General features: G+C 34.6%; 1 protein-coding gene across 1 annotated transcript; it reads left to right on the top strand.

The window, feature by feature from the left end:
- The first annotated feature begins 213 nt into the window (after positions 1–213).
- On the top strand, positions 214–12,617 carry LOC133328966 (peptidoglycan-recognition protein LC-like). The gene is made up of 4 exons (XM_061537471.1): positions 214–1,504; positions 7,253–7,468; positions 11,996–12,147; positions 12,216–12,617. Exons 1-4 carry the CDS (start codon positions 214–216, stop codon positions 12,597–12,599), a joined length of 2,043 nt encoding a protein of 680 aa, XP_061393455.1. The 3' UTR covers positions 12,600–12,617.
- Positions 12,618–12,752: the final 135 nt, after the last annotated feature.

The following is a 12,752-nucleotide window of genomic DNA, read 5'->3' as shown; positions in this document are numbered from 1 at the left end:
ATTTAGCAGTCATCTCAAACACTTAAATGTGCACTTTATGTTCAGACTAACATCATATAAATAAAAACATACATACATATATACATATATAATCATATCATAAGAAGTATATCAACTATTACTTTTGTAATTACAGATCTTTTTCCTCACAATGATATTATTATGATAGGTGGTAGACAGTTTATGCAGAAATAGAGTTTCTCGCAGCAGAAAATGCATTTTAACCAACTTAAACAGGAAGAACAACAGCAAGAACTACAACAACAAGGAAACCCCCAAATAACTGATGTCGACTTTACAAAGGACTCTGATAGGAAGTCCATATCGCTGTTATCAGACGGATGTCACCGTGAAATAAAAACACTTCTGCTGACAACTGACAATGACAAGTTTGGGGGATCTTCGTCATCTTCCACAGACTCGGGCGTAAATGTGAGTGACAATGAAGCAACAACACCGCCATCTCCTCTGCCGCAGTCACAGCAGCTATCCCAACAAATGTCAGCATCAGCCACAGACCCAATCGCCGCGTCCACAACCGAAATAAATTTCAGTCCATATGGAAAACAACGCCAACGAAACGATATCAACAATTCACCGATTTCAACATCGAGTGATAACCAAACAAACACTAAGCACAGTCGAAGTTGGAACATAGCGGGCAGGGATGTGGGCGGCGAGAGCAGGAGTAACAACACTTTCGCCAATGAGTTGAAAAGTGAAGAGCAGTTGAGAGGCAACAGTAGCAGCGACAACAATTGCAGCGCATCGCCGTCGAGTCATCGAAATGCCATTAAAAGTGAAAATGTGATAAATAGTAATCCTCCCGCGTCGACGAATGTGGACGTGGTGTCGCCAGAGTCATTGACCAGTGGAGCGAGTGAGAGAGGCAAGGTGAAATCACCATATGTCCCGCAACGTGCGCCATCACCCTCAACATCGTCCGTTGTGTCATCATCGGAGTCGGAGATATCGAAGAACCCGCCTTTTCATACCCACCATTATCACCACAACGGATCGCCGGTGGTTTCGGTACGTAGCATCGACTCCAGTGTCATTTACTCCAGTGACAGTGATTCGGACGAAAATGCCAATGTCGAAGGCGAGCATAAAAACTATGTGATAAAAAAGTTGGGTACTCAGGTGACTTACCCGCCGAAACATCCCGATATTCCAGTCATCAACAACGGTCTCAAAGTGGTGGATCAGAAAATTACGCCCAACGGAATGGGGCCGCCGCCAGCCTCCCCCTTAGACATAATAAAGAATATGTCCGACAACGTGGCTGTGTTTCATCCTCATCGTCAGGTGGCAGCAAGTTCCTCCCTCCGACCGCAGGTTGCCATTAGCAGTTCTACCGATGTCACCATCGGCGACAAGCATTTCTATGAGGGTCCGGTGACAATACAACAGTTCCTTATCGACAGTCGTAACAAGTGGAACGAAAGCAACGGCAACGATAATGTTGTGTTTGTCGATGAAAACGGCCAACCCCGGACAAATGGTAAGTCCCAATTGCATATTCGCATATGTGGAGGAGGGCATTAGAAATGATTTAACTCCAATGACAATTTCAACAACCAGGCATTAAGTCAAAGTTCTCAATGTCAATTGGAATACAAATAGACTAGCAATGCAACACTGAAGTGGTGCTCATAAAAACAAGGGTTTCCTTTCCAGTTCAGGTTAGTTGTTCACACCACTTATTAATATTTCAACAATTTCCATCGAAATGTTTACGAGTTTCGGTAGGTAGTTAGAAAATAGTTCTAAACTCTTACATTTATATGTGTATGCGAATGCTAGACCAATTGAGTTAGATTGTAGTTTAAGGTACAAAATACAGTGGTAGTCAAAATTGAATTATAAAAGTTCTGATACCATGTAATATCAAATGTCGGCATACATTTTAAATGTTTTGGAATAGATTATAAACTACGTCGGAACCGGGACGTCCGCATCCGACTAAAGTTAGAAACATGAAATTTGGCATGTAGTTCGGATTTGATGCGTAGGCGTGTGAGCCTGTTTAGTGGGTTTTTGTATTATGCGGTAACGATTAGAAGTAGAACTCTGAAATTTATTATGCAGCTTTGTTAATGGCAAGTGAAGCGGTATGTGTGAGAAAATTGGGAAATTAGTAGAGATAGAAATCTTAAACTTGATATGGTTCTTAGAAGTACCAAATAGAGTAGAGATAGACAATATTTAACTATTACAAATTGAATTATATGCTTGAATATGTTTTGGAAATTGGTACCACAGTGAATGATAAGATATAGATAGATTCATCGAAAACAATAAAATGAGTTGCGCAATTATTTTTTGGGAAGAGTTCAAACAAAATAGAGTACTGAAAGAGTTTTTTTTCAAATGGGTTCTAAAAGGCATGGAAACAACTAAATGGATTTCACTTGGTTGTGAATGCCCGGCCGATCTTAGTACGTTTTTATCCACTTTCAATACAAAATATTGACATTTTTGCCAAATTTCGAGTTTTTGGCTCGCATATACGGGTTAAAAAAATAAGAAAATTTTATTTTAACCGTACCTATATCAATAAAATGTTATAAAATTTGTTTTACATTTCTATAAAACCATATGTGTAGGTATCAACACAACTTCCACGAAAATCTAACTTTGTGTGGTTCTATATTCTGAGCTTGTGCAATATTTCGAGGTATTTGCACCATCTTGACCGACTAGAGGTTAACAAATATTACTAATATTCAGTTCACCCCTTCTAATTACTTGTCCAGATTCCCTTCACCGTGGGTTGTGTTGTAATGTTCGGCTTTCAATCGACTCGAAAAAAACATAAACAAATTATGTTTTCGGTCAAATTCATCCCAAAATTATTATCTGATTATAATTGAAAATTATAGGCGTTGTCCCATGCCTGGATCCTCATGGAAAATTTCAAAGCGATCAGCGCTATATTTCCGCCTCTAGTGGAGTAATGGGTTACTGAATAATGTCAGAATATGTGAGCACCCGTAAATATTTAAGTGTATAAAGGTCAACAACTCCTCTTGGATATGCTATCAACTTCTCGGGTATATGTCCTCCAGGAGTAAATATATACGCCAAAGAATACAAATTTTGTCATTTTTCACACAAAAGTCAGGATCCATTTGACCCGCTAAATATTGACCAATCTTTATCAAAACAGGCATGCTTGTTCCTTGGCTCGACCCCCTTCTCCATGTAAAATTTCGTGATGTTCGGACTACAATTGCGGGCTCTGGAGCGACCAGAAAAATCGACAAAAATAAAGTTTTTGGTCCATTTCATCCCTTAAATATTAACTGATCTTTACGAAAAACAATAGGGGTCTTCATTGGCCAGAACCCATCCTACAAGCAAAATTTCGTGAAGATTGGTCCATAACTGTGGCCTATATCGTGTTTACAAATTATAATACGGATGGATACACATGTCTAGATCGACTCAGCTAGTCGAGATATGACGATCGGTATACTTAAAGGTGGGTCTAAGACCAATATTTCGCGGCGTTACAAACTCTTGGGGCTGCACAAAGCTATAATACCCTGACAACATAGTTGTGTAGGGTATAATTAATAAGTAACAAATGTCGAAATTTCTGATCAAAATTCTATGGGAAGCACACTTTGAAAACAAGTATAATTAAATTGTTGTGGATAATTTTATTTATATTTACTGTTCCGTAAACTCGGAAAACTCTATGGCGGAAAACAATTATCACATCTAATTGTACAAACAAGTTCAGTGACATGTTTACAATGAAATATATTTTCATAGAATTTTTACTACGTGGAATTTTTTTATTAAGGGCAATACCAATGTGTAGAAGGTGTAAATGACAATTAGACTGTTTTTTACTTTTTTGTAAAAAAAAATTCAGAATATATTAGGGTCTTCACTTCAAATAATATTTTCAACGAACTTATTCTAAATTGATCACAAAACGTACCAGAAAAAATAAGAGATGAATTTTAAATTGTAAAGTATGTTTATTTAGGGGATTTGCTTAATGTTTTTATATATTGTCCGAAAAAATTCTATGACCAACCCTAATATTCAATTTCAAGCATTTGACAAATTATTTTAAAGGGCCCCATACACTATAAATCATGCCGTCATGCCGATGAACCCCTTTTTGTATATGTGAGATTGACTAGTGTATGGCAAACTCTTCAATCACTATTTCAAAAAATCGATTTTTGTCCCAAAAATTGCATTTTGAGTCGTAAATTCAGTTGTTTTTTTATTCCGACACAATTCTATTATTTTTGTACACAAAATTATTTACTGACAACTTTCAAAATGAATATTATTCACCAGATTGATAGGGGTTCATTTTCAAAATCAAAACTATTTTAATTTTCTTCATGCATTGTGTGTGTCACACATACATAAATAAACATTCAAAAAATAACACATACTATGATAAATGCTGTACGGCATGATGTATAGTGTATGGGACCCTTAAAATATGATTTCATGAAAAACAACAACAAACGATTTGAATTATGGTGTTATATATTTTGTGGAATTGAGAACTGCACTTAACTTTCTCGCCCATGTTGTCATACATTCGATATATCCAGAATTCATTAAACTTAGTATTACCGAGCTGTAAAGTTATAGTCTGAAATATTTTGTGTTTTCGATGCACTCTAATTCTTTGTAGATGGGTGCTTATTTTTTAATAATTTCTTAGGTACAGCGAGTACCGTGTTGTGAGTCCTGAGTGTATTTTGGTTGTATGGAAAGATACGAACCAGATATTTTTAAATCGTTGTGTATTTTAGATTATTTAAAATTTAGATACAAAATTTTTGCATAATTGTTTTTAGCTTCAAACACATTTACATGTACGTCATTATTTTTATTCCCTTATTGACTAAAAAGCTATTGTTTGCAGTGCCAATAAAACTGGAATTAATTGCTTATTCTTTGCACACTGAGGTGTTTGCGGGGATTTTTTTCTCTTCCCCATATTCCGATTCATTCGCATTAATTATTTTTTTTTTATTTCTATAAATATGTATCATTAACCAAAAAACACCCCAGAACCGAATGGAAAAGACTTCAATTATCAACTTTTTATTGAAAACCCTAGTCAGTGCCATTGACAAACTTGTACATTCCGGATGCGTGTATTCGGATTTCAATTTTCCATATAAAATTATATGCGTAAAAATATTGAAATTAAAAAAAGCATGGAGCGTTGTGAAAAGTGCAAAACCTCACCAGAGCCACACGAGCGAATTCGTTTCGTTATTTGCGACGGACAATGTGCCAACAAATTTCACAGTCTGTGTGTCGGTTTAAATGAGGATCAATTAACGTTAATTCTATCTTCCGAAAATATAAAATGGGTGTGTGACATGTGTATGTGTAGGAGTGAACCTCTTCAATCTGAATCGATGTTGATGAAAAAAATCTTGAAACAACATGAGTATCATGATAGTGTATTTGCCGAAATACAGTCCCGTCTTAATCGTTTAGAGAACTTAACGACTTTTTGTAAGTTCATATATTTAAAATAATATATACGTTTGTTTGTTGAAAAGTTGAAGCTTGATTCAGTGGTTGTTTTGTAAAAATAACAAAATAGCGTATATCTCAAATAAGTGGTTTTCCAAAGCAGACGACCGACGTCTACAAATTTGAAAATTTTACCACCGAAATTCGAATTCAATTGCCGAAGTCCATTTACTAGGAATAAGTAAATCGACTAATCAATTAATCGACTTTTGTCTTAAAAAGTCTAAAAGTCGATTTTTGATCAAGAAAGAAATCGCAAAGTCAATTTTTTAGATTGATTTTTGATATTCTTCATAATTACTTGGTTTATAATGACAAAGCCACAATTGCTCAACAATTACACATTTCAGAACTTTAGTTTATCGTTTGACAACAATTCATATAATGGTCTGTTCCCGTACTGCAAGAATCTACTAGTTTTTACTACGATAACGAATTTTCCTTTATGATATCGAAGAAAATAGTAAAATCGAGTAGATGCTTGCAGTACGGAAACAGACCATAAATAATCCATTTTCTAGTCGATTTTGGTTTGGTGGGTAAAAATCGAAGATCGATTTTGAAAGGTTCATTAAAATCGAAAGATCGAAGAGTCGACTTTTTAGTCAAAGTCAAAAGTCTAAAAGTCGACCTTTACACTCGACTGCGTATCCCTAGCGTTTACTATATATGTTGTTTGTAGAACACGTAATTATTTACTCCTTAGACATAATTACGAATTAGTTAATCCGCTTCGCGCTTTATGTGAAGTTTATAATAATTTATATAATATAGTATCATTTTCTGACCCTACATGAATTCAAAAATCTATTATTCGTCTATAACTCAAGTATTGTTGCCAGAATTTGATACATGTCAATGTTATATAACATTTTCAAATAAAAATTACATTCACAAAAATATAAAATTTAGACATTGACTTCGTGTCGTTTTTAAACCGTGACCGACAATGGCATACATTTCGAAATATTTTAATTGTAATATGCCAAGTTTTGTTGAAATCGGTTCAGATTTAGATATAGCTCCCATATATTGTTTCGCCCGATTTTATGTAAATGGAGCACCATACTGTCAAAATTTTGCACAGCGTATAGTTGGACATCTGTGACAAAAATATAAAATTTAGACTTTGACTTCGTGTCATTTTTAAAACGTGACCGACAATGATATACATTTCGAAATATTTGAATTGTAATTCCATGATACTGTTTGTAATTCAAATCGTAAACGATTTGCCATATTTACTAAGGATATATACATACATATGTATACAAAAAACAAAATGCTTTATCAAATTCCAGATTTGACCTAAATATAGTAAATATAGGGTTACTCTTGTCTTCGTGTCGTTGTGTTCAGAAACTTTGTTTAAATTTACCTTCCGCAGATAGAATTGAACTTAAATATTTAAGATAAATACGAATGTGTCTTCAATGAATCAATTTGTGGAAATTTCATCGAATTTTGTCCTTGAATTATGCATGTTTTGTTTATAATTGTGGAACATCATGTTACCCTTGTGAATTATTAATAAGTTCTTATTCATATTTATTTTCACAGTTCGAATTATTTCTGGATCATATCATTAGCACCTCTCAGTATACCGTAAACAAATAATTCAACTTAGATATGCATGCATAGATACATACAATATAATATTGAAATACAATTATTCGAACATGCTCTCATATATTTCTTTTGTATTTTACAGCCAAAGATATTAACGAACCACCGATACCAGCCAATTCGGATGGAGCGTGTGTAAAGCTTCTCAAGCAGAAAAAGTACATGATCGCCAGTGCCTGCGCAGTGATAACCTTGATCATATTGGCCATTGTATTTGGGATCGAAGTGTCCGCGGAGAATAAAAGTAAGATTGTACCCGGAAATAGCGAAGAATCGAGAAAGAATATTCCAATCAATTCAACCATAGGTATTCGTTCAATCTCTATCAAAAAAAAAAAAAAATAGACCCACATCCACAATTTGTATCATCAAACAAGAGTTCATGACTAATTTCCACAATTATTTACCAAACATACTACAAACATAAATATATGTATGTATGTTTTAATTTGCATGAGGCTGAAATTGAAACAAAATAAAGTAGTTGTTTATTTAAAATAATTCTATAAACTAAATTTGGAACGTAACTACAGAGAAATATTATGGCCGTAGGAATTGGTATTTACCTTATCTAAAGTCAAAATATTAATTGTGAAAAAGTTGATTTAAAATTTGGCAAATGTCATTGTGAACCGATTTATACTGCCGGTGCAAATGAAATGTCTCATGGAATACATAAATATGTATGCTGGAGCTATATGGAAATTCTAAGGTGTTCATAACGATCCTAAACAAATTATAATTTTACATTCAGCTTTCATGCTAATGAGGGTGTATTGCTTCATCTAAATATCGAGAGTCGATTTAGAAATGTTAGTTCGCCCGTCTATCTGGGTGGTGTACATGATACTCTTAATGGGACTAATAACAAATTTTGCACATCGTAATATTTTTTTCTAAATTTAAATCATGTTTGATGGTTTGGTTTATCGCTCCAATCTTTCTTTCTTTCGAATGAAACCAAGTATACAATATTATGCGAACGGAACTTTCGATTTTATTCAATCTTTACACAACCTAATAAATCATGTCCGAAAAAATCTACAAATCCCATAATCCCAATTAAGCCTTATTTTGTGCATCACAATTTATATATTGAATTAAATCTGAAGACGGGACCGCTACTTGTACCACCGCCACAATATGTAAAAGTTCAGAACATTTCTAATATAATCAATTTGATAGGAATATATTTTTATACAGCTTGTGGCAAATCTTTATTTGGTTCAAACATGGCACACCTTAACATTTATATAAAATATAGATTTATTGCAAATATAAGATATATAAGTCGATTCCGTTGGGTTTCCCATAAATCTCGTAAAATAAGAAATTAACCTTTTTGTAGGAGGTACCAGAGGAGAGGTCAGACCGGTCCCACCTTGGGACTTAATCTAGGCTTGGTAAAGATAATAGCTTGTGCGAAATTTGATTCAAATCGAACCTTCCACTCCCCTGAAATTTTAGAAGTGGACTTTATGTAGACTTGGTAGAGATAACAGGTTGTGCAAAGCTTTGTTCATATCGGACATTTCATTCGCCTGATATTGGATTTATAAATATAGAAAATCTTGGCCTTTCGTGGGGGAGGTAACAGAAGGAATGGACCAATGGGCCCCTCTTCAAACTTGGTAAAGATAATATGTTGTGCAAAGTTTGGTTAAAATCGGACATTCCATTCGCCTGATATTGGATTCATAAATATGAAAAATTTAGACCATTTGTGTGGGAGGTACCAGAAAGAATGGACCAATGAGTCCCATCTTCCTACTTGATCTACGCTTGGTAAATATATTAGGTTGTACAAAGTTTCGTAAAAAACGGACATTCCACTCGTCTGATATTAGATTCATAAATATTGAAAGGAAGGAGTGGACTGATGAGTCCCATCTTCAAACTTGATCGTTCAAAGTTTGGTTAAAATCGGACATTCCATTCGTCTGATATTGGATTCATAAATATGAAAAATTTTGACCAGGTACCAGAAGGAATGGACCAATGAGTCCCATCTTCGTACTTGATTTAGGCTTGGTAATGATAATAGGTTGTGCAAAGTTTCGTTAAAATCGGATAGTCCGTTTGCATGTTATTATAAAATTAATTTTAAGCGCAATTTTATCCATTTTGTGAGGGAGATACCAGAAGGAGTGTACCTATATTCCCCATCTTCGAACATAAACTAACTTTGGAATAAATATTAAGATGTGCACAGTTTAAATGAAATCGATTATTCCCTCCGAGAGTTATCGTGCGCATCAGCCAGACAGGCGGACAACGGACGGATGTGCATTTGTAAATCAACTCCAAATATTCTGAAACTTATTTGGTCCAAGGAAACATGGGGTCTAAAACAAATAATTCGATAAGGCACATTTTCACCGTATCAAATTGTATATACCCTCATTAGCCATAAGACTGAGGGTATAAAAACTATTGATAACATGTAATAGCATATTTCGTAAATTAACATAATGCCACCATAATGTTATGAGCTGTAACAAGCATGGATACCATTGGGTAACTGATTTCATCCAGGCTTGACTTCGGATTTTTTTTTTTTAAATTAAGATAAATTTCCAAGATGGAAAGAATCCGACTCCTTCTTCTTATATCTTTTCACAAAATGATCAGAATTGGAAAGAAAATGAAATATCAGCCCACTTCTCAGGTCACCCTTCCATAAGTTTTGGTAGAAAAATGTAGCTAAATCTCAAACCAATAACTATGGCGCCCAAATTAAACATAATCTCATACTTCCATTCTGAATTGTTTAGCATGCAATATTCCTATTCGAGACAAAGTTATTTTGTCTTATTGTTCGTGTTATAGAGAAACGTAAAAATATAGAATATACAGGTCCAGTGTGCAATATCTAAAGAGAATACTAGCTACTCCTCTATACCGCAAAAGGTTTCACAATGAGAAGAATAACCCATAGGACAATGTTTAATAGTTAAGCTTTGTTGAGCAATGACTTAATAAAAGGATCACAATCCTTGCTGAATGTAAATCCTCTAAAGAGAACATTCATTATGGAGATGGTAAAAAATCGTTGAAACAGTCATATACCTATAAAAAATGCGATGCAACACTTTAAAGAGATGAAATGAATATAATAAAGATTAAGTTGAATGGAATTTATGGGCATACTTGCAACATGTTTTCATATTCAATGAATAATTAAGTTGCATTATAATTATATGATGCATTTGTACATAATATTGTTTTCAAGCTATTGAATTCAATTAACTTGGTACTGAAATTTATGTGCTCGTATGTCCTCACCCAAAATTAAAATAATATAGTCCCCATTCATATGCTCACATGCATTATTGTATTGTAGATACATTTACGGGAGTCTTTGGTGGAACTTATGAGGATGAAGGCTGTATCGAGGGACAGTTGTGTATTGTAGATCGAGGCACATGGAAAGGGCATCCACAAAAACAGAAATTGGATCCCCAGACGCTACCTGTTCAGCGAGTAGTAATTGCTCATACAGCTTCAGAACCATGCGACTCGCTGGTAAGTAGCGCCTACGCTTTGATGAACGAACACAAACTAAGCAATCATTTGTGCTATCCCCATTTCAGGTGACATGTAGCGAACGGGTTCGCGTTATTCAGGAATACCACATGAACTCATTCAATTGGGATGATATTGGCTATAATTTTCTTGTAAGCAGCGACGGACGTATCTACGTGGGACGGGGGTGGGATGATGTTGGTGCCGTAGTGAAAGGCTTCAATGTGAATAGCGTTGGCATCGCTTTCATTGGCACCTTCGTGAAAACCAAACCCACCGAAGCACAACTGAAAGCCTGTCAACTGTTGTTGGAAGAAGGCGTTCGTCTTAAGAAAATAAGACCCGATTATATCCTAAATGGGGCCCGCCAATTGAGCGCTACCGAAAGTCCCGGCGATGCTTTATATAAAATAATTCAAAAATGGCCACACTGGACCTCAAAAATATATTTATAGCATGTTTTTTTAATGTCTGTATATATATGTATATTAGGTCGGCTTTTGTATTTTATATTAACTTTATTTTTTGTGTATCTCATTAGGGACAATGCGTATCCATATAAGAATATATCTAAACAACTCAATTTTATTCTTAAGCTTATTTTATTGCGAAGCTTAATGTTTGTCAAATTAACTCAATAAATATTATAATTTAAGATAATCGAAATATTACATGTTATACTGCTTAAATCACATGTGCACATTTGAGTTTAATTTAAACAAATTAATTCAAACAAATTAATCTCCTTTGCTATAATTATTAAAAAATATTGTGAGACCTCCGGACTCACTACTCCAGGAATATAAAATAAAAACTCTCAACTTCATATCGATGCAAAATATTTTCATATCGAATATACAAATATTTTTGATCGTCTTCTGAATTTTGGAACACCTATGTACCTATGGACTCAACTTTTGATTCATGCTGCGTCACATTGATTTGTGTGTACATATTTGTTAGTAACATGTAATAGACAAGAAGGAAACCCCGTTGTCGTCATTGATGTACTACTTGCAAGCATATAACATCAATTGCTATACAATTTGATACGATTTAAATAATACTGTATTATTAAATCTCCTCCAAATTGATATTGGAAGTGATGTACCAAAACATCATGTTTCTTATTTCCAAAATCTCTCTATGGAATTAAAAAAAAAAAAATAATTTAAAAATTATTCTAAATTAAAGTATAGCATACTTTGAAGATTTTCATAAAAAATTGCATACCCTATGTTAATATTTCACAAAATTATCAGTATTATATAAAAAAAAATTCCATTAAAAGTACATTCCATTTTTACAGCCCTGGACAATGTTGGAGGTGGAAATGTTTTGCGAATAGTGCCGCGTGATGGATGGTTAGCACAGCCTCCCATAAATCCATGGGTGTCACTTAGTCTACCCGTTGAACGTGTCATTATAATTCACACACGAACTACAAATTGTGAAACTCAGGTAAGTCTGTCGTGAATATGAATCCAAAACTGCTATCTCAATTAACATGAATTCATTATTATTTTCAGGCTGCCTGTACATTTACGGTGCGCAATACTCAGACTTTTAACATCGAGTCTCAACAACAAGATGATATTATTTATAATTTCCTTATTGGCGGAGATGGCAACGTTTACGAGGGACGTGGTTGGGATAATCGCGGTTCCGTCATCAAAGGATATAATGATGACAGCATAAGTCTGGCGTACATTGGATCCTTCAAGAAGCAAAGGCCATCGGATAAACAACTAAATGTTACCAGATTGCTGCTGGCGGAAGGTGTGCGTCTAGACAAACTCACCCCAAATTATCGAATAGTCGGAGCAAATAAATTGGATCCCACGTCGACTGCAACTTCTGCAGATGCCTTATATGAAAGTTTCGAAGACTGGCCACATTGGTCGGATCACTGATCAGAGTAGTTCTATTTGTATAAATATCTGAGTATCCTCTGAGTTATATTAACAAAACAGCATTGAAATATTGTCATTGGTTGTCATTCGTTATCATTTGTTGAACTCTTCCCGAGTAATGTCATTAGTTAATAAGGTACCTGAGCATTTCCA

Source organism: Musca vetustissima, unplaced genomic scaffold, assembly GCF_032173495.1.
Source record: "Musca vetustissima isolate MV318-11 ecotype Yass unplaced genomic scaffold, APGP_CSIRO_Mvet_v1 utg8951, whole genome shotgun sequence".
NCBI lineage: Eukaryota > Metazoa > Arthropoda > Insecta > Diptera > Muscidae > Musca > Musca vetustissima.
The sequence above is the reverse complement of the archived record's forward strand: the minus strand, read 5'-3'. Positions and strand labels throughout refer to the sequence as shown.

What these genes read in the sequence shown, in the direction of transcription:
- LOC133328966 (XM_061537471.1), top strand. Translation starts at nt 214, where the DNA reads ATGCATTTTAACCAACTTAAACAGGAAGAACAACAGCAAGAACTACAA. An exon ending in CGGCCAACCCCGGACAAATG is followed by an intron (nt 1,505 to 7,252) that starts GTAAGTCCCAAT and finishes TTACAGCCAAAG; the next exon opens with ATATTAACGAACCACCGATA. An exon ending in CTACAAATTGTGAAACTCAG is followed by an intron (nt 12,148 to 12,215) that starts GTAAGTCTGTCG and finishes TATTATTTTCAG; the next exon opens with GCTGCCTGTACATTTACGGT.